At 30.5% G+C, this 26,379-nt stretch overlaps 3 protein-coding genes across 3 annotated transcripts; 1 reads left to right on the plus strand and 2 right to left on the minus strand.

Moving 5' to 3' along the window:
• Positions 1 to 2,834: 2,834 nt before the first annotated feature.
• On the minus strand, positions 2,835 to 8,754 carry LOC110610977 (ABC transporter C family member 3). The gene is made up of 10 exons (XM_043954962.1): positions 6,379 to 8,754; positions 6,093 to 6,179; positions 5,354 to 6,004; positions 5,033 to 5,197; positions 4,512 to 4,803; positions 4,195 to 4,409; positions 3,817 to 4,122; positions 3,661 to 3,724; positions 3,139 to 3,378; positions 2,835 to 3,056 (listed from the first exon to the last, which is right to left on the minus strand). Exons 1-10 carry the CDS (start codon positions 8,752 to 8,754, stop codon positions 2,917 to 2,919), a joined length of 4,536 nt encoding a protein of 1,511 aa, XP_043810897.1. The 3' UTR covers positions 2,835 to 2,916.
• A 2,641-nt stretch (positions 8,755 to 11,395) lies between these two features.
• LOC122723246 (cytochrome P450 71D8-like) lies at positions 11,396 to 13,250 on the minus strand. Its single transcript, XM_043954964.1, has 2 exons — positions 12,375 to 13,250; positions 11,396 to 12,299 (listed from the first exon to the last, which is right to left on the minus strand). Exons 1-2 carry the CDS (start codon positions 13,188 to 13,190, stop codon positions 11,691 to 11,693), a joined length of 1,425 nt encoding a protein of 474 aa, XP_043810899.1. The 5' UTR covers positions 13,191 to 13,250; the 3' UTR covers positions 11,396 to 11,690.
• A 3,205-nt stretch (positions 13,251 to 16,455) lies between these two features.
• Positions 16,456 to 18,354, plus strand: LOC110611913 (desmethyl-deoxy-podophyllotoxin synthase). The gene is made up of 2 exons (XM_021752476.2): positions 16,456 to 17,369; positions 17,625 to 18,354. Exons 1-2 carry the CDS (start codon positions 16,476 to 16,478, stop codon positions 18,231 to 18,233), a joined length of 1,503 nt encoding a protein of 500 aa, XP_021608168.2. The 5' UTR covers positions 16,456 to 16,475; the 3' UTR covers positions 18,234 to 18,354.
• Positions 18,355 to 26,379: the final 8,025 nt, after the last annotated feature.

Genomic DNA, 26,379 nt, shown 5'->3' on the forward strand with positions numbered 1-26,379 from the left:
GGAGTTTCTAAACAAACCTGGTCCACCTATGCTAAAGAAATATTTGCCATTCACTACAAAAAAATAGGCTATCAGGGACGGATTTTTCCGTCGCTGAAAGTAAAAAATTCGTCGCTGAAACTTTTAGCGACAGATTTGCGACGGACTTTAGTCCGTCGCTTAAAGTCATGTCGCTAATTTTTTCCGATGGATTACAATTCCGTCGGAAATATTAGCGACGGATTTCCGACGGATCTAAACTCCGTCGAAAAAATTTACGACGGGTTTTCTGACGGAAAATTCAGTCGAAAAAATTTAGCGACGAAAAACGTTTGTCGCTAAATCCGTCGGAAATTCCAATTCATCCTATGAACATTCCGTCGCTAATCCGTCGAAAATAATTAGCGACGGAAATTTTCCGTCGGAAATAGTAACACATTTTAAAAAAATTTTCTCACAAATCCGTCGCTAATATGTTAAAATTCAATCACAAAAAATAATTCCATGTTTTTATTTAGATATTCCCTGTATAATCAAATAATTTATAATTAAGAATCATATTGAATATAAATCAAATATCATTCATAATAATTATAAGTAATGTTTATAATACTTAACAAGATTCAGAATATATAAAATAAATCCATAATATTTAACAATTTTCATAAAATTTAAAATAAATTCATAATACTTAACAATCGTTATAAAATTTAAAATAAATCAATAATACTGAACAATGTTCGTAAAACTCAAAACTAATCTATGAATTTGTTGAATCATCTGATAGAGAAGTACAATCTGCAGTTGGATTATGCGGTGAAAATCTTTTTTTGTACTTCAATGATTTCATCTGATCTTTTATTTGCTTTTCTATCTGCACTCGCATTTGCTCTTGCATTTGCTCTTGCATTTATTTCATTTTGACCCGGTTTTGCTCTAATATTTGTTTAACCTCCTCTAAAGAAAACATAGTTTGAGAAAGTCCTCCAGGATGAGCTGATGTGCATGAGAAAGAGGTAGTTGGAGTTCCAGATTTTACAATATCAGAAGATCCAAAACCATAAACCCTTCCTTTACTACTTCCAGAAATTTCAATCCACTTATTTAAATCAAAAGCAGACTGACTCTCACAATTGTCATTCACATTTTCAGCAATGACAGTCAAATAAGCTCCCTAAGTAAAAAAAAAGAAAACATAATCAACATTTCATGCACCATACACAACTAATGATAACATAACAAATAGAAAAATAATGTGATAACGATAAATAAGCAAAAAGTAACTTACATCAACTCGTTGTGATTTTCCATCAATGAAAACACCTTGACTCCCCTTTTTTGTGTGAGTGGCACGAAATAGTTCAAGACTGAAACAGCAGGCCAATAGAATTATTTGATTTTCTTGGTTGACAAGAAATGGAATCATTTAATTTAAAATTGACTTATTTAAATTTTATTTTTAAATTGAATAATAGATTACACAGGATCTTTCTGTCCATACTATTCATTATTAATAAAAATTATTTGTTATTTATAAGTATTTTTAAATAGAATTCATGATAAGATTATTAAAGTTTAATATATTAATTATTTTTCTTTTAAGTTATTATGTATGGCTGCAAACAAATTGGGAATATGTAATAAAATCTAAGTTTGGTTAAAGATATGTTTGCTTAATTTGTAATAAATAATGTGTTTGGTATACATGAATTAAAGCTTATTCATTACTATTTTTTTAATGGATGTAAAGAAATAGTTTTCAGAAAAGAGGTTAAAAACTAATTCAATAAAAAATTATTAAATAAATCAAAATAAATTAAACCATCCAATCATGTCAATCAAAACAAGAAGCTAGACCATTCACTACATAAGACAACAGAATAATTAAGTAAAAGACAGAACCGCCAACCGCCATAGCAAGCATGGCAAACGGCAAAAAATAAAAAAACAGAGACATGTAAAATAGAGAAATAGAGGGAAATATGTAATTGGTGAGTTATCCACCGATTAGAATATTCGGGAAGGACAATTATTCTAACAAAAAACTCTGTTTAAAAAAGGTGGTTACTCTAAAAAAAAATTCCCCTGCCCTTATCTTAAATAAGAGGATGAAATGAGTACCCCTCAAAAACAAGAAAAACAAGCAAAAGAAAAAACAATAAAGAAGAAATCGGTAAAATCAAATCCAAAAATCCAAAGTTTCTCTTTCGCTTGTTATTTCACCTTGCTTTTTTTCCTCGGCATTAAGAGAAAATTCTCTTTGTTTAAGTGTATGTTGGTAGTCTTTCTTTCTTTCACTTAAACTTTTTTTTTTTTTTTCGTAAATAGAAAAGATGATTCGACTTTCATATCTATTAATAATTTGATATAGATGTAAGGTTTTTTATTTAGTTAAATAGTGAAATTCTTAATAAAAATAATTTTATTATTATGTTAATAGTATTTTTTTCTTATTATTTTATTTTTTTATTTTAAAAAAAATCACCCGCTAATAGAAGCTCTTATTAATTCTACTCCAGTCTAAAATAGTTCTATTCTCGAGTACTATTCATCTTTTTTAGAGTCAACTTATTAAAAAAAATATACTTAAAATCTTAAATATTTATTTTTTGAAACGGAGAATTAGAGAAATAGAATATAGACAGACCTCTCAGATGCACTATCTTAAATATTATTAAAATTTATATAATTATTAAGAAAACCAATTCTTAACTAGATTTTTAATATTAAAAAAATTAAATGAGTAAATTGAACACTTTATAAGAGTAATGTTTTTTTAAAAAAAGAAATATGAGGTGCCAGTCACTGCATAAACCAGCAAAGAACAGTGCTAACATTCTTTTGGCAACAAAAAATTGGAAGAAAAAGAAATCAAATTAACCAGCTAAATTGTGGTTTACACCATCAATATAAAGCTTATTTCAGTTAAATTGTGGTTTATAAAGCTTTATAATTCAATGTAGTGAACTTCTCAATGCTGGAGTTTGATCTTGCAGAGTACTCTGCTACAAGTTGTGCAAACGATGATGTCTTGTTTTCTAACAACCTAGTTGGATTGTCATATTCTTCAATAAGCCCTGCACCATGATTATGAATCATCAAGAACATTGTACATTAACAAAATTTGCTACCATGCTAAACAAACAAACCTGTGCTTACCATGACCCAGAAGCAGAACCATGTCGCTGTCGAGGACAGAAGTTATTCGATGTGCTATGGTTATGACAGTACAGTTAGAGAAGTGTTGCCTAATTGTATGCTGAATCAAATTATCAGTTGCAGTATCTACTGAGGCAGTAGCTTCGTCGAGTACCAATACCTTGCTCTTCTTCAGTAGCACACGCCCAAGACAAACCATCTGCCTCTGTCCCATGCTCCAGTTCTCTCCATTCTCAGTAACTGCAGCACCAGGATGATCATTTATGACGTAAACTCCAGAAATTTTTAGATGGACTGGGTCATATACCCAGAGACATTGAAGTGGATTTCATTTTTTTTTTTTTTTCCAAGGAACAAATAAAACCCTTTTATTTGTACAGTGACTTGGTCCACGATGGACCGGGTCCCAAGTATTTTCGACGATGATATAGCAAGCAATAATGGTGGATATCACCGCAAAAGGCCAAACAACCAAAACCAAACTCTAATTCAATTACGTACTTGAAATTTATAAAAACAAACCTGTGGAATCTAGCTTTTTCTCCTTCTTCCTAACTTCATCTCCAAGCTGGCACTTATCAAGAGCCTGAAACCATTGAAGTATACATGTCAGCACATGCCATTCTTAAAGTTGACAGTTAAAGAACTCCTCTGGTGGAAATAACAGAAATAACCAACCTCCCAAATTTGTTCATCCGTGTACTCTTCAAGTGGGTCCAGGTTACTCCGTACAGTCCCTTCAAACATGGTAGGATCTTGAGGAATAATGCTTAATCTTGATCTCAAGTCATGCACACCAATTAATGAGATATTTATGCCATCAATCACAATCTGACCAGCTGCAGGATCAACAATTCGGAAAAGTGTTTGTATGAGAGTTGATTTACCACTGCCTGTTCTCCCAACAATACCAGTTTTCTTCCCTCCAGGGAATGTGCATGTGAGGCCTCGCAACACAAGTGGCATATGAGGAGCATACCGGACCTAAATCAGGTTCTATGATTAAAAACATTTAATAAAAGAATCAATCATCCATTGAACAAAGTGAAAAATTACCTGCAGATTATCAATATCAATTTCTCCATGTGATGGCCAAGAATGGTCTGGTTGATTTTCTTCAATTACAAGAGGAGGCTCACTAGGAATAGACATGTACTGCAGAATTCTCTCTACTGATATGATCTTGTTCTCCATATTGCAAATGTTCCATATCAATTCAACCAGTAACGAGTTTAGGTTGAGCCCATAAATTACAGCTAAACCAGCAATGGCTTTGAAAGGGAAAAGCAGAAGAAAGAGGTGTTACTCAGACTCACCAACTTATTGTTAAAGAGATGAGTGACAAATAAATATGCAAGCCAGGAACTACTAACCTGGATCAATTCCCCTTGGAAAAGAGATTAAGAAAAACAAAGAGAAGGCAAATACAATAGAAGAAAGCATATCCAAGCGGAAACAAAGCCATTCAATTGCACCAGCATAATGAAATCTGAGCCGAGAATATGCATCCAACAGTTTCATATTTGTTTCTTGGAATCTTGATTGTTTGTCAAAACTCCTTATAGTTATTGACCCTGAAATTGTTTCTGCAAAATGTTGGATAACTGGAGCTTTGCACACTCCGGTCATCCGAGAAAGTTCTCTTGCACAAGGGATGTAATATTGCTGAAAATGAAAAAAATTGTTAGAAATCCTCAGTTTCTGAACAGAATAGTATTCATTATCATGAAAAAATGAAAGTGAAGCTATATATAATCACATGCTATATAAATGTTATTTAGTACTTACAAAAGTTCATCTTAAGGAAGAACTGGAACACACACATAACAAAGAAGTTGGTATAAGAAGCAACTTCAAATACAAAACAAGTGTTTGGAGATATCAGGAGGATTACCTGGTACCAGATACAGGCAGCGATTAAAGGGATAAATAGGATAAAAAGTTGCCAAGCTACTTGAGACATCACTGCTATGGTTCCCAAAAGTTTGATCATTGAAAAGGCAACTGCCCCAACTTGAGATGGAATTCCCATGTCGACTGCTCTTTGGTCTGCAGAAGCCTAACATAGCAGATGAAACATCCATTAAGTTGTCACAAAATTTCCACTTTCATTCACAGGAACAAAGACAAGGAAAAGTAAAGGAAAATATAAAAACGAATGCAATGTAAATATTAAGCCACCTAATTGAGAGTGCATACAAGAAAATTAGCTTACTCTACTTAGGATTCGTCCACTGGGAGTTGAATCAAAGAAGGACATGGGCGCGCGGAAAATGCAAGAATGCATTTTATTGAAGAGCAGAGTTGCTGTTTTGAACCCAGATGTTGCAAGAAGAGTGACTCTGGCCAGGATGCAAAAATAACTTCCAACAGCCAAAGCTACATAGACAACTATTATTGTGTACCCACTAACAACTGGTTTCACATTCTTTGACACTGGAGTTGCCCAAGTCATCCAGTAATTGCTTCCAATCAGAAGGATCTGAAAGAGAAACTGTGCCAGCAAAATAAAGGGCACAAGAGCCCCTCCATATGCTGTTGTAAGATATTTCCAGTAGAGTGGAAACCCAACCCTACCTTTTTCCCTCTCTTCTTCTTGAACAAGCTGTCCTAATGGCTCAGATATCTCGTCAGCTTTACCTTTTTGTAGATCCTTGGTTTCTTCTTTCGGAGGAACCCCACTGGTACTTTCCATAACATCATCGTCTTTTCTGAGGCTTTCATTTCCAAAAGCTGGCCCTGCCGGTTTTGAATCTAGTGCTGATAAAGCTGTGTTATGCGCACCAACTAGTTCCATAAAATCAGAACCTGAATTGAGAATGTCGTTATACTTTCCAGCCTGAGTAATCCTTCCATCTTTCATTACCTGACCAGAAGTTACAAATTGACTCCAGTGATTTAGTTGACAAAATAAATCCCAAAAAGTATTAAAGAAAAGAGAGGTGATTACTCACCAATACTAGATCTGCAGCGGGTAAGAACTCAACTTGATGAGTAACATAAATAACAGTTTTGGAACTCAATAGGCCAAGCAAAACTTCCTGTCATGCGATTATCAAATAGATATGCTTTATCAGAAGAGCTGTTACTATAAATAAAATGAACAGCAGACCAAAAAGTAAAATGACAGAACAGCACAAACTAACATGCAACTATTTTCTGAGATTGGAAGTGCATAAATTGAAAAACAAACCATAGCCTGCATTATGTCCAATGGAATTAGGAGCCTTGGTTATTTACCTTAAATAAATGAGAGCCAGTATGTGCATCCACAGCGCTAAAAGGATCATCAAAGAGATAGATATCAGCATCTTGGTAGAGAGCTCGTGCAATCTGTATTCTTTGTTTCTGTCCGCCGCTCAGATTGATACCCCTCTCACCTATAACTGTTTGGTCACCAAATGAGAGGATTTCCAGGTCCTTCTTCAGGGAACAAGTCTCCAGTATCCTCTCATACTTTTGTCTGTCCATCTCCTCACCAAATAATATGTTCTCCTCAATCTTGCCACTCTGTATCCAAGGTGACTGGGCAACATAAACCTTTTTCCCGCACAACCTAAGTGTTCCTGAGATCTTGGGTACTTCCCCCAAAATGCAAGAAAGTAAGCTCGACTTGCCTGAACCAACAGTACCACATACAGCAACTTTCATTCCATGGAATACTTTGACATTGATATCATTTAATGTTGGGTTAGGAGAAGACAAATCCCAAGAGAAATTCCCATCAACTATCTCGATTGCCGTGGCAGAACTACCCCTTGGAAACTTCTCTGCCGCATCAGACTGCAAGTCATCAAGACGGATGAAAGATGCTATTCTATCAAGGGAAACCTTGGTCTGAACTATAACAGAAATTGTGTCGGGAAGATTATAAATTGGCTGTTGAAGAATCCTGAATGTTGCAAGTGCTGATAAGATTTTTCCCGACTCGAGTGGGATTCCCATAAGCATACAGGCACCAAAAGTGGCCACACCCACAAAAGTTGGAGCACACTGGAAGACAAAACTAACAATTGACGAAGTGTAAACAAATTTCTTCAACCATCCTGCTTCAGTTTTCCGTAGCTCTTCAATCCTAGACAAAAACTTCATCTCCCAAGCTTGAAGCTTGAGGATTCTCATATTCCTCACAATCTCAGATGTTGCTTTCATTCTTTTATCCTTACATTTCATCAAGTTGTCCTGAAAGTTCTCTTGTAGTCTCCCCAATGGACAGTTTAACAACATAACAATTACAGTAGCAACAAAAGCAGCAAGAGACGCAAGCCCAAGATTTCTATACAATATGAACAAGGCCAAAGCAACTTGGACAATGAGCAGCCAAAGATCATGCATGCGCCAACAAAATTCAACAATCTGCTCTGTATCAACAGTCATAAGATTGATAATCTCCCCACTAGTGCGGCCCTGCTTTTCCTGGCATGAAAGGGTCAAGCCTTTGTTGTAGATCACTGTCGCAAGTACTGCACGCATCTTAAAACCAGTTTGCCGGGTCCTAAAGAACCAGTGCTGCTGTGAGAGGCACTCTATAAGTTTTCCTACCAGAAAGGCGGAAGCTAAAAGATATCCCTGATTTTTTAACTGTCCTCTCCCAGTGAGACATTGAACAAATGCGTCTGTAAGGTATGGACCAACATAAGTAGCTGATGTGTAGAACACCGCTAACAAAGCTGTCCACACAATTTCCTTCCATGCTGAGTAGAACAAGATCTTGACAAGCTTAAATGTGGTAACTCTATTAGACTGGAGCTTATTTATGAAAACGGGGGCTACCGAAACCACGCTATCGCCACTATAAAGTTGAGGAACATCCTCAAGGTCTAATGTTTTCTTATTGCCAAGAGCAATTAGAGTACCAATCCAAGAGAAGGTCAGGATACTGAAGAAACCAGCATTTGAGTAAGGGGTTACAGAGTCACTCGCTCTAGACTTAGTTGACTCCGAATCATTGCTTGCATCACCATTCAAGAGGGGTTCTTTGTTAAGGGTATTTTCATCCTCAACTTTCAAGAAGCCCACATAACACAGAAACAAACCAGCGAACACAGAAACTGCATCCGATGCTAAATACTGAACTTGTGAGGAAACAAGTTTTATATAAAGAACAATATCCACAAGAAGACAATAACAAGAAACTGAGAAATAAAAGCCCCACCAACCTCTCAAAAGAAATGAGAACTTTGTATTAATTGAATGAGAAAATTGGGTATACAAATAAACAGAAAGTGTACCCCAAGAGAGTGTTCTAAGAGCTAAATCCAAAAGGGTTGCTAGTTCATCACCGGACCAACCATTTCTATACCAATAGAAGTAGCTCAACAATCCCCAGACAAGACTAAACACCGAAACACCGAAACAGCAAACCAGAGTCTGTTTATAAAACAAGACTCTCTTATTCTTATTAAATCGATCTTTAGAACCTTCACTATCACCCACCCAAAGTTTCTTCCAGACAAACGAGACGATCAACACCAGTAACAAGGCTAAGTGTAATGAACCAGAAAACCCGCGTAGGAAAATGGGTTTGAAGAAGAAATCAGTTCCTGAATACATTAGTGAGGAAGAGTTGGAAAGAAAAGCTAATATACCCTGCCTCAGAGAATCAGCAAGTTCCATTGTTATAAGGTTTTTCTCAAGGTTTTGACATGGTTGTTCAGACTGTCAGAGAAGTTTGTTTTAAAGTTATTGGAACATGGAATACTTGAACTATCGCGGATGCTACCTCTGGCGGCTTTTTTTGTTTTGGAAAATATTTTAAAAATTTGCCCCCTAACGTTCTAAGAAAGTTCAAATAAAATGAGTTAACCTTTTTCTGATTAAGTAGTCCATTTTTTAGAAATAAAAATAAAATATTATTTTTCAGATTTTAAATAAAGAAATATTAATTTCGTATTTTAAATATTAATAAAAATAAAGTAAGTTATTATTATTATTATTATTTTTTTTATTTCTGGGTGGTGAGATGAAAGAGAAAGGGAGATGGTAGGTAGGAAAAATTAAAAATTGTTTTTCGGTCCTCTAATAAAATATTTAGGTCACATTATTATTATTATTATTATTATTATTATTATTATTATTATTATTATTAAAAATAATGTTAACATAGAATTGTCGCATGCATCAGTAATTTGATTTATAAATTATGATATTTGATCGAGAGAATTTTTATATTTATTGAGTTGAAGCTTTTATAATTAAAATTAAAAAATGACAAAAACGGTAGGTGAATTTTATAAAACAATATATTTTGGTAGACATACTTTCATATATTAATTTATTAAAACTCTGTTGATTTATGGAAAATAATTTATATATAGAAAATATTTTTTATAAAAAATATATTTTAATAAAATAATTTATTTTTTATTATTTAATTTTAATTTAAAAAATAAAATTTATTAATGAATTTATATATAAAAGTTTTAATACAAATTTCAAAATATGAAAAATATCTTTCTCTTTTTTATCATTTTCCACTTACTTTTTATTTTAATTATTTTCAGTTAAACAAATTGAATTTAATTTAATTATCCAGGTGGGAAGGCTGGATTGCAAAATTGGTCCCCAAATGCGGGAAAATTCCACAGAAAGCAAGCCCAGAACATTATGAGTAAATTATATTATTTTATTTGTGCTTGGTTGACAAGAAAATTGAATGATTCTTTATTTTTTTATTAATTAATTTTTTAGAGTTACATGCATTGGAATCAACCTTTTATTTAAAATCCTAGGACCATTTGAAAAAGATCTAGGAATTCACCTGTCCTTCTCAAACAAAATAGAGTCCCTTTTGCCAACTTTCCACTCTTTACCTTCCAAAAAAATGTCCTTGATACTTTGCCAACCTCTCCTCAACAAGAGAGAAGTTACGTAACGGCATATGCCTATACCAGCTATATGTCCTCTTTGTTCCTCACATGATGACTCTATCTTCCATGTCTTAATGCAATGTAGCTTTGGACATCAGGTTTGGAATGTTTCTTATTCAGGGTGGTATAACCCTTAATCTGTTAATTTTATGGAATAGCTGTAGGTAGTGTTTGGATTATTTAATTGTAATGATGTAAGCGTATGGCAATAGCAATTTGCTGAGCTATATAGAATGCTAGAAACAAAGTAATTTGGCAAGCTCGTCGGGATTCACTCGCAAATATTTGGTTCTCTGCCAGACATACAATGGAGGAATTGATGCGGAATCCCATCAGGAATGGCGAGTTGCTCAAGTATCAATACCAATCAGAAATAATCTGCAGGTAGCTACACGATGGACTAGATCGGAGACCTGCTGGGTGGGTGAAGGTGAGTATCTAAACTGATCCAAATAATTTTTAGACTCATTTTCTATTTGATCCAAAATTATTAATCTAAATTATTTAGTAGTTTCTTGCTAACTATTATATACAATTTCAATTTGCTGTATTCTGCCAATATAAGATTTTTTTCCCAAGCAGACAGTTGAATTCAGCTGATCGTTGCAATCGAATCGAATATAATTGTTAAATCAAGACCAGACCCTCGGATACTGGACCCTCGGATACTGGACCCTCGAATATTGTGGTTCGCTGGTATTTCGGACAGTTCCACCTCGTCTAAGACGATAGCCCTTTTCTCACAGATCCACTAGTTCTGCATAATTTTTCTAATCCAAGTGATTGTAATACCAATTGAAACAGTTTAGTAGTTTCATGCTAACTATTGGTACTAAACCATCTAAGTCAGAAAAATAGCCAAATTCAGCATAGGAGAATGCCTCGTCTCACGCGGATAATCATTTTCCTACAGGTTCTGATCCATGATGAATCTGATACCAATTGCAATTATCCGTCTAAACCGACTCAAATAACTTTTGGATGCACTTTCTAATTGAACCAAAATGATTAATCCAAATTATTTAATAGTTTCGTGCTCGCCTATTATATACAATTTAATTTGCTATACTCTGCCGATGTGGAATTATTTCTGGAGCAGGCAGCTGAATTCAGCCGATTGTTACAGAGAACGTTGATGCTGCAACACATGTGGCCATGAATGAAAAGGGATTTTGTTTTCTGATTCGGGATGAGGATGGTAGATTTCTTGCAGCTAAGAATAGTCGGTTGCCTGGAAATTTTACGCCGAAAATTACTAAAGCATTAGCAATTAAGGAGGTTTTGAGTTGGCTGGAAAGCAGGAATTGGAGACGGTTGGTTATAGAAAGTGATTGTCAGCAGATCATTTTAGCATTACAGAACCCTAATGATAAAGATTTAATGCCTTTTGGTGGAAAATATTAAAAAGATCAAGGAAAGGTTTGCAAGTAGATTGTGAATGGAGTGCTGTATTTCGCAATGTGAATGAAGCAGCCATTTGATGGCTCCAGCCAGTAGAGGCACTAGTCAAATTGGGGAATTGATGCTTCAACCCCCTGTTTTTGTAAGGCATGTATGTATAATTAGAAATTACATATTAGTACTTAGCTCTCCCCATAATTTGAAATTTCTTCTTTAATAATAATAATTATTACTCTAAAATAAGTGAGCCTATTATAGATGTGATTATTCCATGCCTAAATCTTAAAGATGATATGAAGTGGGAACCACGAAGAGATGACGTTTTCTTCTAGATGTTAAGCCATAATCCTCAGTCATGTCCAGGTCTTCATTCTTCATTCCCTTAGGAAGTTTCCAATCAAAATGGTAGAGCAATTGAGCCAGTGGTAGCTCAATATTAGCCATAGCAAACGCTATGCCTGGACATATTCTCCTTCCAGATCCAAATGGGATAAATTCGAAATCTGTTCCCTTGTAATTAATTGAACTATCAAGAAATCTTTCTGGGTAAAATTTTTCAGCTTCAGTCCAATGCTTGGGATCTCTGCCGATGGCCCATGCATTGATAGTTACTTTAGTCTTGACAGGAATATGGTATCCGTTAATCTCAACGTTTGTTCTACTCTCTCTTGGGATCAGAGGAACTGGAGGGTGCAGCCTCAGGGTTTCTTTGATGATACAGTTCAGGAATTTTAACTCGTGAAGGCCGTCTTCATCTACTTTTCCTTTGTCTCTGAACAAATCTCTTACCTCAGTTTGTGCCCTTCTCAATATTCTTGGGTTTCTCAGCATTTCAGAAATCGCCCATTCCATAGTTGCTGATGATGTATCGCTTCCTGCACTGAACAGATCCTGGAAATTGATACTGACTTCAGTTTCACTTCAGGAAAAAGGAAAATACAATGAAAAAAAAAACATACTAATTACCAAGATGACTGTTTTAATGATTTTGTCAGAAATAGGAAACTCAAGGTCAGCATGCTCTTGAAGCTTGAGAAGGACGTCGACTGTATCTTCTTCCATCTCATTCCCATTTTTGTTCCTGTGCTCTTTTATGATGTTTCCAAGTATCCGATCTGCTATTCCATGCAGCTTCTCAAGTTTAGGCCTTAGTCCAGTTACCTTCTGAAGCAATTTGATTGAAGGGTACATATCTGCAACAGAGAAACCTGATGCTAGCTCGAAAACTTTCTTGATAACTTTCATGAATTGTTCTTGATCCTTGTATTTTTTCCCAAAGGCAGCTCTTGAAACCATGCCATATGTTAATGAGAAGATCAAGTCACTCACATTGATTGGCGACCCTTCATGCGAGGATATAGTTTTGATGAGATTCTCCACCTCCTCTTCCCTGATCCATCTAAACGACTGGACACGCTTTGTACTCAGAAGTTCCACCATGCAAATTTTTCGCAGCTGCCTCCAGTAGCCACCGTATGGAGAAAAGACGATGTCTGTACAATCATAAGTAATGATTTCAGGCGCAAGAAAAGAAGATCTTTGAGCGAAATCGATGTCATGAGATTTCAGAATTTGTTTGGCAATATCTGGTGAGGAAACTACTACGGTGGATACTTCTCCAAGCTTTAAGTGCATCAATGGTCCATATTTCATGGCCAACCTTGCAAGGGATCGATGAGGTAACGAATCTAAAAGCTGGTGCATATTTCCAATGACAGGCAGCTTCCACGGTCCTGGAGGCAACTTTTGGGATGAGGGCTTAGCTCTCCTTTTCATTGCCATGAAAAAGAAGAAGAAGAAGAAGATGAAAGGGAAAACAAAGAGTAAATGGAATGAAGTGAACTGAAGCTCACCCATGAATAAATGAATTTAATGTCAATCACTAAGAAGATGGAATTGTTTTCACCTCTTTCCCAGCTCTATTATATATTATCTTCCATATATATATGAAACCGACATTGGCAAAGAAAAATCCTCGACCATCATCCAATGGAAAGAAAAAGCTGCTTCAAAGACTTTGAAAAATGTTTTAAAGATAGAAGGAATAAACGACGACAACTATCTTGATTTGTATGCTCATCATAATTGACTTATTTGTATTTGATTTACAAGAAAATCGAATGATTTGTCTATTTTCATTTATCACTTTTAAAATTATTTTCATTGTCACTTCTCAAAAATTATTTTGTCTAAAAATTATTTATCATCTTAAAAAAAAGTAAAGAGTGTTAATTAATTTTTTTTCAATTATACCCTAATCATCTCTACAAAATATGATAATTATTTCCATAATTTCCTATAACTTATCATTTTTTTTTCCACCTTTCTTAATTTTTCCACTTTTAAGATAAAATTTTGAAGTTCATTGGTAATTTCAAAAAAAAAAAATTGTTTCCTCTCATATATTATAAATATTGATTTAAAATTTATTAAAAATTTATAATTTTAAAAATATGCATTATTTGATTACTAGTTAATTGGTAATTTTCTTCTCTCTTTTATTTTTTACCATATATTCTTCATTTTCAATTTTATTAATTAGTGAAGTTTCCTAAACTATAAAAATTAAATAGTAATTTTTTTCTTAAATATAATTCTATTAAAATAATAAAAGAATTTTCAATTACTTAATTATAAATAACCTATAAGAAAAGAAAAAGAAATATTATATTTATTGCATGTTCAGTTGCTGGTTCTTTATGTTTCTTTCTTAAAGAAGTTATTAAAAAAAAAATAGAAATTAACCATTAAATTTAAAATTTTATAAATTCCTTTAACATTTAATGTTTATAAACTTAACTTATTACAAAATTTTACCTCATTCTTCTTTTAATTTTAATTAAATTTATTTTAAGTTTAAATTTTAATTAAAAAATAAATAAATGATCGAAACTGAAAAATCCTCCGTCACCTTCCATACCCATAAAACTCTGAACCTCTTTTGCGTAAACAACCATGACGCTCCTATCGCACTCCCATCTCTAACCCTTAATTTTCCTTTTCTTTGCATAACATTTTAAAATCTCAAAAAATATTTTAATATAATTTTTAAAATTATAAAATTAATTATTTAATTTCTTATATCACAAATATCAAATAATTTTATTTTTTTATTTTTTTAAAGAGTGTTTACGTTTCGTATATATTTTTTTCCATTGAAAACGCTATTTCCTATGACATTTTCAGATATTCTAACAATAATATACCAACTCTCTCTTTCTTGCAATATTAAATGGCAATGGCCAGTAATTACTTTTGAACACTCCATTCTCAATAGCATTTTCAGCTTGAATTAACATTTTCTTTATTAAAACCTTATTTTGATCCTCAGACTCAAATCTTAAACTTTTAGAACACCAATTAATCACCGCCAGACTTTTTCTAGTCACTTTGCAACCGGGTCCGTCTGAGTGCCTTGTCCGCGTGCGTGCCAAGAGTAGGTAAAAAAGAGGAGGGGATCTTCCTCTCTCCCTCTCCATTTTCTTTTGATTTTCTCTGCAACTTTTACCTATTGATACTACGGTAGTTCTCGAGTTTGATTTGAACGTCGGAGGATCTCTACCGGGATCTCTACCGGGGACCATCCCAGTACTCTGACCATCTTTTTTCATTTTGCAGATTTTTTTTTTAAAATTGAGTGTGGAGAGACCCATATGATAGGGTAAGAGAAAACTAGATTTATCAAATATGGATCAAGAAGAAACCAGATCCATATAATATGGGACGAAAAGAAACTAGATATATCAAATATGGAGCATGAAAAAATTCAGATTTATCACCAATGAATTATTTCAGATTAGATATTATTATTTTAATGATAAATCCATGGTCCAAAATGGAGGCTTGTCCCGTTGCAATTATTGAGTCATGTTTTTTTCTTTTTCAATAATTATTGAGTCGTGATGAACGTTGAGAACAAAAATCTAATTCCCCTTTTTACAATTTAAATTATTTAAAATTTTTATGTTATTTGCAATTACTTTTATTGTAATTAAAAAAAAAACAATTACTATGCATGAAGATTTTATTAATTTTAATTAAGAAATTTTCAATTTAAATAATAAACTTAATAAAATTAATAGCATGTTAAAATATTTTATTGGATTGAAATTTTTTAAAATTTAGAAGAAAATCATTAAAATATAAAGGGTATTTAAATAACAGAAAACAAAAATTAAACAGAAATCGATACACTGTAACTAATTTTAATCAACTTACACTATATTTTAAAATATTATTAATTAATAATTATTTATTTTACTTAAATTTTTTCTTTGGACTAGAAATTAAGAATGATTGAGTAAAATCTGAAATCTCTCAAATTTATTCTCAAATATATTTACTATCAAATTAAGTTTGTAAACTTTCGAATACATTTATTATCAGATTAAGCCTGTGAATGTCTTGATATTAAAGTTTTATAACTCTTTATTTTTTTCTTAATTTTGTATTTAATGAAATAAAAAATAAAATATTTTAAAAAAATTTATGCTTTTGAAACATAATACAATTTTACTATATTTTTATAAAATGGAGAAATTTCTAGATGATAACAAATAATTTAAATTGTTAGTAATGAACATTAAAATTAGAAAAATAAATTAGATTATGAAAAGTAAAGAAAGAAAGAAAAAAAAAGGAAACAGAACAATTATATTAGAAAAATTAAAAAATTCATTGGGCCGAATGGGAAAAAAGACAAAAAGAAAATAACATGCAAATCAAAACTTGTCCATGTTAATTATTTATCTTTTAATATATTATTCTATTGGAAAAAATACAATCAACAGATATAGTAAAACGGCAGTAAATATAAAACAAAACACATCCCAATGTAAACTGATTCTAACGACGAGCTTTACTAGAGAAAATTCTATAAATATGATAAATTAATTTTCTTTAATATTTTTACTATAATATGTGAATAAAAATAATTTGATAAATCAATAAATTTTTTATTATTAATTTTATTTTCTTTCTCGCCTAATCTACATATTGTGTATATAAAAAGGCAAATTAAGTTAACATCTCTCCCAAGCATCGACTGCTCCTCCACTTGCTATAACAATGGAGATTCATGTTCCCTTCTTTCAACTCCTTTTTGCTTTTCTCTTAGTGATCCTGCCTATGATCTTTAATATTCTACATAATTTGAAAAACGCAAAATTGCCCCCAGGACCTTGGAAACTTCCCCTTATAGGAAATCTCCATCAGCTTGTTGGCTCTCTACCCCATCACTCACTCAGAAACCTCGCAAATGAATATGGCCCACTTGTGCACCTGCAGCTTGGCCAAGTATCCGTCGTTGTAATTTCTTCTCCTGATATGGCGAAAGAGGTCATGAAAACCCATGACGTAATCTTCGCTTACAGGCCCAATCTTCTCGCTGGTAGGATCATGTCTTATGATTCTACAAACATTGCATTTTCTCCTTACGGCAATTACTGGAGACAACTACGAAAAATTTGTGTGATGGAGCTTTTAAGTCCAGGTCGTGTGCAATCATTCCGATCTATCAGGGAAGACGACGTTGCCAGTCTCACAAAGACGATATCTTCATCTGCAGGATCACCCATCAATCTCGCAGAGAAAGTTTTTTCAATGATTTATAGCATAACAGCAAGGGCTGCTTTCGGCGAAAAGTGCAAAGATCAAGAAGAATTTATGTCACTTATCTTGAGAAGTGCGACTCTTGCTGGAGGTTTCTGCTTAGGTGATATGTACCCTTCAGTTAAGGTGCTTCAAGTGATTAGTGGAATGAAGCCAAAGCTGGAGAAGCTGCACAAAGAGATGGATAAGATACTCGATAACATTCTGAAGGAGCACAGAGAGGAGAAGTTGGCAGCAAAAGCAAGTGATGAAGAGGCAAGCGAAGACCTTGTTGATATTCTTTTAAGGTTTCAAGAACAGGGTGATCTTGAATTCTCCCTCACCGACAACAACATCAAAGCAGTCATCTTGGTTAGTATATACTACTGGATTATATACGTCACTTCCCAATTACTTTGAATAGTTTCTCCAAACTTCTTATCTTTTAAGCATTTTTTTTGGAAAATAAAATCATTCATTTGCAAAGGAATGAATTTTCTAAAATTGCTCATGTTAAAAAATTGAATCAATGTAATTAAATTCTTTAATAATACAGCTAATACTGATCTTTTATTTGGCAATAACGTTTGACGGAGTGAACTAAAAAGTCAAATAATCATGCTCTAGGACATATTTGGAGCTGGGAGCGAGACATCAGCAGCAACAATTGAATGGGCAATGTCCGAAATGCTGAGAAACCCAAGGGTAATGAAGAAGGCACAAGCAGAGGTAAGACGAGTGTTTGATGGAAAAGCTGATGTAGACGAAAAACGCATTCAAGAATTAAAGTATCTAAAACTAGTAATCAAAGAAACCTTAAGGCTGCACCCTCCAGTACCCCTGCTGCTTCCAAGAGAATGCAGTGAGACTTGCGAGATTAACGGCTACAAGATACCTGTCAAGACTAGAGTGGTTGTGAATGCATGGGCACTTGGAAGAGATCCAAGTTACTGGAGTGAAGCTGAGACATTTTTTCCAGAGAGATTTGCTGATAGTTCAATTGATTTTAAGGGAACCAACTTTGAATACATCCCATTTGGAGCTGGAAGGAGAATCTGTCCAGGCATTTCGTTTGCCCAGCCTAACATTGAGTTGCCACTTGCTCATTTGTTGTATCATTTTGATTGGAAACTTGCTAATGGGTTGAAACGGGAAGATCTAGACATGACGGAGACTTTTGGCCTAACTGCTAGAAAAAAACTAAATCTTATCTTAATTCCTATTCCTTACAAGTAATTTTATCCAATCATGTTGGAGTGATATGTCGGGGGGGAACTTATCTATATAGCAGGTGGATTTAAGATATGTAGGTTCTATTTACTTTAACATATAAATTTACTTTGAAAATTAAACTAAACAATTTAACTCCATACATTTACTTTGGTTAAAATTAAGGTTCCAATATAATATTAAACTAAGATTCCATGAGGTTAAATAAAAGGTGAATTCATTCAAAAAAAAAAAAACTCAATCGTTATTTGTATTTTAATCGATAATTCTTTTAATTTTGATTTAATTAATCCAACCTTTACATTTCAGTATAATTTTAACAAATTTTTAAATTTTTAAATTTAATAGTCTATATGACAATTTAATAACTTAACTACATATTACATGTATTCTTATTATTTTTTTAATTAGCCAAATGGCTAAAAAAGACTTAATATTTATATAATTTTATATTTTAATCCAAATCTTTAAAAAAGACCTAATATTTGTATAATTTTATTTTACAGTAATAATTATATGTGAATTACATATAATTAAAAATAATATAGCTGTTATAAAATTTTCATAATTTTTAGTACGAAACAAAATTTATTTGCTGTTGAAATTATTGATGATATATTTAATGGTTATATTATTATTAATTTTAAAATTAAATATATTATTTAATTATAGTTAAATATAAATTAATATTATTTTTATATATAAAATTATTTTATATTTAAAAAATAATAAAATATTATATGGAAATCTTATACGAACTCTTACATTTTAATTTTTAAAAATTGACTAAAATTATATTTAAATATAAATATTGAACTGATTCATATAAAATTTAAACGTTTAGATTAAAATGCAAAATAATATGAATATTGAGCCTTTTCAGCCATTTGATTATTAATTTATATAAAAAATAATAGGATAAATTACACTTTAGTTCTTGAATTTTAGCATAATTAACTTATTGATTTTTATATTTTTAAAATCCAACACTTAAACCCTTTTATTTTCATTCCATCCAAATGTACAGCCCTTCCATCTATTTCTCCGTTAGTTCAACGGAAAATGACTGGTTAAACATTTAAAAGAAAAAAATTTCTTTCCAAAATACCCTTATAGTCCATACAACTCATAAAAACAACTTTTATATCTAAAAACTCAATTCTCCATTTTCCTTTCTCATTCTCATCTCTCTTCCGAAGGTGAATGTCCAAAAGTTGAAAGATGTCTACTTCAAGCGGTTCTATGACATTTTATGATGTGAGGTTGCTAAATGTTAACTGTAGATGCGGAATGAAAGTTGAAATTCGTATTTTAAAGTCTGTGGATAACCCAAATAAATCTTATTACTACTATAGAGACAGTGTTTGTGGTAGCTTTCATCGTTAGTATAAGCCTTTGAATACAATAGTAAATGTTAGCTCAGGTGAGATAAGAATTAATATGGTTGGTTTGCTTAAAGAGATAAAAGATGAGGTGAAGAGAGTGAAGGAAGATCATAAATTTGTGTTAAAGAGAAGAATTAATATGATAGTTTTGCTTAAAGAGATAAAGGATGAGACGAAGAGAGCGAAGGAAAATCAGACATTTGTGTTAGAAAATCTTGTAATTCTTCTCTTTAACACAAATTTATGATCTTCCTTCACTCCAGAGTATGGTCTTCGTCTTTTCGTCTTTTCGTCTTTAACACAAATTTTGCCAAATTTCTTCTCTTTAACAGAAATTTCCTGTTTTTGTGAACCTGTTCTTCTCTTTAACACAAATTTCTTCCCTTTCTTCGTCTTTTCTTCGACTTTCTTGGGAAACAAACAGATCAATAGCGTTTTGAATTGCGAAGAAAAGACGAAGACCGCATCACTCCCTGAGAAACCTGGCAAAAAAATATGGCCCCCTTGTGCACCTACAGCTTGGTCAAGTATCCGCCATTGTAATTTCTTCTCCAGATATGGCGAAAGAGGTCATGAAAGCCCATGACAAAATCTTCACTTACAAGCTCAATCTTCTCGCTGGTAGGATCATGTCTTATGATTCTACAAACATTGTATTTTCTCCTTACGAAAAAATTGTATGATGGAACTTTTAAGTCAAATCATGTACAATCATTCCGATCTATCAGAGAATATGAAGTAGCAACTTTATCTTCATCTCCAGAATCACCCATCAATCCCAGAGAGAGAGTTTTTTCAATGATTTATAGCATAACAGTAAGGGCTTCAGTCAAGGCGCTTCAAGTGATAAGTAGAATGAAGTCACAGCTGAAGAAGCTGCACCAAGAGATGGACGAGATAGTCAAGAACATTCGGAAGGAGCACAGAGAAGAGAAGTTTGCAACAAAAACAAGGGATGAAGAAGAGGCAAGAGAACTTTAATAAAAATAAAAATATATAGCATCTATATTTTTTAATAAAAATAAAAAATCAATAATTAATTTGTAAAGGAATGGATTTTCAAAACTTGCTGATGTTAAAAAAAATTTGTATTTATGTTTGAAGAAAATCTAAAAAATGAATTCATGTAATTAAATATGATATAATTAATATACATAAAAAAAAATATGCATACTTTTAAAACATTATTTTTCAAATATATTGGTATAAATTGAATGTAAAAATGGAAAAAATATATTTTTTTTCTAATATTTTGAAGCTTTTTAAAGGTTGAATTTCTATTTTATCGTCCAATCACATTAAATTTTTTTTTTATCTGTTCTCTTTTGTTTCTTTTTCTAATATTAAGTTTTAGAGTGTATGTGTTTTTAATATTATGTATTTGAAAAAAAATTATAAATTATGTTGATAAATTTGGTAATAGATTTTAAAATATGTTACTAAATTTACCAACACGTTTTAATTGCTATTTTTTTTATTTTAAAATTTTTTTTTTTTAATTTAATGGCTAATTAATTTTCAAACAGCTAATTTTTTATTTAATAATAACTCTTTAAAATAAACAAATGATAGCTGATAAGTATTTTATTAGCTATTTTTTTCCATCCGTTCTAATTTTAAAACTTTTTCTCATTAGCAGATAGCTAACGAGATTTTATAATTTATTTTGATTTATTTATTAATTAATTAATTTTTATATTAATATAAATTTTAATATATATTAATAAATTATTTATAATTATAAAATAAATATATAATATTATAACAATAATTATATTAGTTATAATATTGATCAATTTTATATAATAAATTGTATATATACATAAAAAAAATATTTTATTATTAATCATACTTTAAATTTTATATATATTATATAATAAATTATTTATTTTATTTTATTTTAATTATTAATAATTATATAATATACATATTCTTTTTTTTAAATAAAACTACTTATTGTATTAATAAAATTCTATCAAATAAAGAGATATATTATCCAAACAGAGACGATTATACCTAATAGATTTTCTAACCAAAGTATGAGCAGTTAAAATAGTATTACGATTGATTTTAAAATAATAAGGCATTTGTCCATGTTATAATAAGGCATTTGTCCATGTCCATAATATGGTCTTCGGTCTCATTATTTGTAATGGGTTGATTTTTGCCAAATAAGGAGAATTGTCTAGTATGTGCTGCCAAATTAATGTTTTCAAAATTGTTAGTTGATGTCAATCCTGCCACAAATTCCGGTGGAGCAGAATTGTCGAAATCACGCAGTTACAGGCCTGTCGGTCTATAGTTCTGATGAACAGGTATTCTGAGGAAATTACCCCAACCAAACTTGATATCTTCTTTATTTAATCTCAGCCGCAAGTCACAGAAAGCCTCCACATGACCTAATTTCCCACATAGATAGCAAAAAATAGTCAATTTTTCGTATTGAAACTTCACAGTAAACACAATATCATTATTTCCAACAAACTTCTTCCGTCGTTTCAGAGGTTGCCGAATGTCCAAACAAACTTTTAACTCTCATAGGGTCCGACGACATAACTGAAGTATTTTTCACATCATACTCTTTAGAGTGGCTAACAAAATTTCCGACCAATTTAGCCAACATCTCGTTATAATAACCAGAAATGAGATCTTTAATCAGAATTCAAAAATCAGAATAAGTTAAAGAGATATGAAGAGGATTTTCATTACCTTATATCTTCTTTCAAACAAGCAGAAATCGATTGTATAACTAAGGGTCTCCATTCCTTACATTTTCAAAATCAACATTATTAAAAACCGAAACAATATCTTTTTGTTTCTAATTCCATAATAGATGCCTCTTTAAATGATGTCATAAATCTGCCAAAAGGTCTGTATATTCTGAAAATTGATTGGATTGTATGTGAGAAACATTTCCACCATACAAAAATCATAAATGAAGATCGAAATATCTCTAGAACTTTTAATAGAGACGACATCTTTTTGTTTATCAATAGTCAATTGACGCAGATCGTTTTACATGAAAAAGAGAAAAAAATTAAGTTTAAAAAAAAAAGAAAATACGAGAGTATATCGAGTCTCAAAAGGACCATAGAGGAAAACTTGTATCGAAAGTATGTGTATAATATACATATTTTTATACATAATGTTATCCATGAACAGTAACAATTAGATATAATTTATTAAATACTTGAAGTATTTTAGTTGCAATTAATTAGTAATTAATTATTAATTATTGGCTGTATCAAACAATTAAAATAAATAGACCTTTAATCATTTAATTAAATTTATCTGCGATAAGAGAAAAAATAAAATAAAATCTATCTGCGAATGAGAGAAAAAAAAATCTCATTGTAAAATTTCAATTATATTTATATAGTGTATCTAAATATTTCTAATTAATATTTTTATTATAATTAGATAATAATTAGACTTGTGAGATATAGTTTCTCCCCTGATTCCACCGGCGATGAGAACGACCAGCACCACGGTTCTAGCTTCCCTGCGATATGGAGGAGGCCCGGTCCCTCATACGGCCACTCAGCGCAGCGTTTGTGCATCTCCAACAACCTTCGTTTGTCATCGGGCGTCCCCGAGGCTTGCAGATGATTTCTCAAAAAATTGATTCACGATAATTGTTCAATTCATAATTTTTTTAAATTATTTTAATTTTTATCAAAATTAATTTAATCAAAATTAACCTATTTTAATTTATAGATAAAACAATTTCAAAACAAAAAATTTAAAAAAATTTTGAACAACACTAAATTTTATAGCACCCAAAATTTAATTTAATCATAAATTATTATAAAATTTAATTTAATTAATTTAATAACAAATATAATTTTTTTATTACATTTTAATTATTTAAACAGAATTTTAATACTATTTTTGAATTTCAATAATTAGATGAAACGGCAGCGGAATAAATAAAAAATAAAATTTTCACCAATAACAAAATCACACCCAATTAATTAAATTTATTTGGTTTTAAATTAAGTTTTTTGTCTTCTTCAGTGTTTACTGTTGAAATAGAGGCAGTAAACTTCAATTTTCAGGTTTTTTTTTTTTAAATTATTTTCTTTCTCCTTCAATGCGATAATGAAGATTAGGGGAAGCTTGTATAGTCTACAGAGGAGGGGCAGGAGCGACTGGTCGAAAATACCATTTCTGGTTCTTCGTCTCATTCACAACTAATTTCGCAATTTGAGTAGAAGAATTTAGAATTAATTTTAATTTGGTTGGAGTTTATTTATTCATTTATTTTTAATTTTTATGTGAGTGGAGGTTTTAATTCGTAAAAGAAAAAGGCGGTGAGAGAAGTAGAGATTTAAATAAATTAAATTATTAAATTTTACTCGATAAAAACTCGACCAAATTCATTTCAATTTTTTAAAATGTTAAGTTTGAATTTAATTTTTAAATTTATTTAATAAATGAGTTAGAGTTAGAGTTTAATACTTAAAATTCGTGAATTTAACTCGTTAAATTCGATTTTAAATTTATGAACAGTTTTATAAATTAATTTATAAATTAATTCGTTAGATAGATTAAATTCAATATTATAAAAAAATTAAACTCAAAATCGGTATAACATTTTCTTAATTAAATATAAATTTTTCAAAATTTAATTTTATACGATTTAATTATACTTCAAAACTTACGGATATTCATGTTGCTAAAATCTAAACTCATTAATTTTAAAGTAAAATTCATCATAATTATAAATAAATTAAACTATTAATAAATTAGTTAAATATTAAATTCGATAAAAATTTAATTTATTTTAACTATTTATTAAAAAAATTAAATTTAAATTTATTAATATTTAATTTAAATTTAAAATAAATAAAAATCGAATTGGATAAAAAAAAATAATGATGTAAAGTTGAACTGGGTTGGTTGGTTGACATCCTAAAAGAGGGAAGTAATTTAAAAAAATAACTAGGTTACGTTATAATTACTAAAATAATGTCAACATAGAGTGGTTACTTGCATCAGTAATTACGACGTCGGATTGATAAAATTTTAATATTTATTGAGTTGAAGTATTTTTCTTCTTTGTTCTAAATTAAAATTTTAAAATGAGTAGCAGACAAATTAAAGAAATAAAACGGTCGGTGTATTTTTTAAAAATATATTTCTTTTTTTTTTTTTTTTACTATTTCAAAGGCTAATTCACAATGTGTAATCCAATCATATGCAAAGATGGACTGACTTTCATATATTAAGTTTTAATTTAATTATGCACTTGGGGAGTTTGGATTCCAAAAGAGAAGCAAGCCCAGAAAATTATGAATTATAATTTATATTATTTTATTTGACGAGAAAGTTGAATGATTCTTTATTATTATTTTTTTCTAGAGTTACGTATGCATTGAATCAACCTTTTATAAAATAAATTTTATAACTTAATATATAAACTCTTTTTATTAATTATTAATAATATTATAAACAATTAATCATATATTTTAATTAGTTATTCAATATTTTTAAATATATATAATTTAAGTAATTTAATAAATTAATTAGTTATAGTTATGTTCAATCTCTCTCTATATATAATCAATTATATATATGTACTGATTATTTCATATATACATACATTAAATTGTTTTATAATTTTTAATTATAAAAGTGAATTATATAAAATATTATTAAACATTAACTACACATATATTTTTTAATTCAAAATTATACAATTAATAATTATATATAAAATAACATTTTATTCTTACTGAAAATTACATAAAATATAGTTTTTAATATTAATATTATTGTCATTTTAATAATATTTTTTTAATTATTGTTTTGATGATACTTATTTACTAATTTAAAATAAATATAAAAATATTTACGAACCAGTCCAAAATGAAGACTGGTTCTATCATGTTAAATGCCGAGAAAAATGAAAAATTAATTAATTCCACCCACGTTTGAATAATTACATACTACCAACCCTAGTTCTATCATCTAAAAAATATTAATAAAATAATAAATCAATCTCTGTAAGTCTGATTCAAATTTAACGGTTTCTTAATGATAACTTTTGATAATATTATTTGAAATTTTAATGTTATTTTTTACAATTTAAATTATTTTAAAATTTTAATGTTATTTGAAATTGTTTTTATTGTATTTTTTAAAAAATAACAATTACTATGCGTGAAGATTTTATCAATTTAAATTAAGAGATGTTAAATTTAATAAAATAAATAGCATGTTAAACTATTTGATCAGCTTTTTAAAATTAGATCAAAATCATTAAAAATATAAAGGGTATATAAATAATGGATTTTTTTAACCTTTTATTTAAAATTAGAAGGAAAATCATTAAAGTATTTGTTTTACAACCTTTTATTTCTTTTTCTCAATTTTGCATTTAATGAAATAAAAAATATAAAAATATTTTCAAAAATTTATACTTTTGAAACATAATATAGTTTTACTATATATATGTACGTAATTTATTTTAGATTCAATGTATTTGGGGTTTAATAATTGGATTAACTGGATTTATGATGTTAAATTTTTTCTGATTTTATTAATAAAAAATATGCATGACAGGACGGGATCGACGTGCTTTCTTAGCCCATCTCTAATTTAAAATTTGATATGAATTTGAAATCCATCAGGTTTAATTAGGGAAAAACTTACTTGAATTTATTAAACCTAATTTCATGTAAGAATTTCCTATTTAAAAAATCTCATTCCACCGCTATATATATTGGCACAGTCTGTACATTACAATGGCAAATTAGGGTAGC

This window comes from Manihot esculenta, chromosome 3 (genome assembly GCF_001659605.2).
Source record: "Manihot esculenta cultivar AM560-2 chromosome 3, M.esculenta_v8, whole genome shotgun sequence".
Taxonomy (NCBI): domain Eukaryota; kingdom Viridiplantae; phylum Streptophyta; class Magnoliopsida; order Malpighiales; family Euphorbiaceae; genus Manihot; species Manihot esculenta.

Excerpts from the sequence above, each read along its gene's own strand:
- LOC110611913 (XM_021752476.2), top strand. The coding sequence starts at position 16,476 with ATGGAGATTCATGTTCCCTTCTTTCAACTCCTTTTTGCTTTTCTCTTA. Across the intron at positions 17,370-17,624 it reads ACATCAAAGCAGTCATCTTG|GACATATTTGGAGCTGGGAG; the intron begins GTTAGTATATAC and ends ATCATGCTCTAG.
- LOC122723246 (XM_043954964.1), bottom strand. The coding sequence starts at position 13,190 with ATGGCAATGAAAAGGAGAGCTAAGCCCTCATCCCAAAAGTTGCCTCCA. Across the intron at positions 12,300-12,374 it reads TCATTAAAACAGTCATCTTG|GATCTGTTCAGTGCAGGAAG; the intron begins GTAATTAGTATG and ends ATCAATTTCCAG.
- LOC110610977 (XM_043954962.1), bottom strand. The coding sequence starts at position 8,754 with ATGGAACTTGCTGATTCTCTGAGGCAGGGTATATTAGCTTTTCTTTCC. Across the intron at positions 4,123-4,194 it reads TTGATATTGATAATCTGCAG|GTCCGGTATGCTCCTCATAT; the intron begins GTAATTTTTCAC and ends AACCTGATTTAG. Across the intron at positions 3,725-3,816 it reads CGGATGAACAAATTTGGGAG|GCTCTTGATAAGTGCCAGCT; the intron begins GTTGGTTATTTC and ends CAATGGTTTCAG.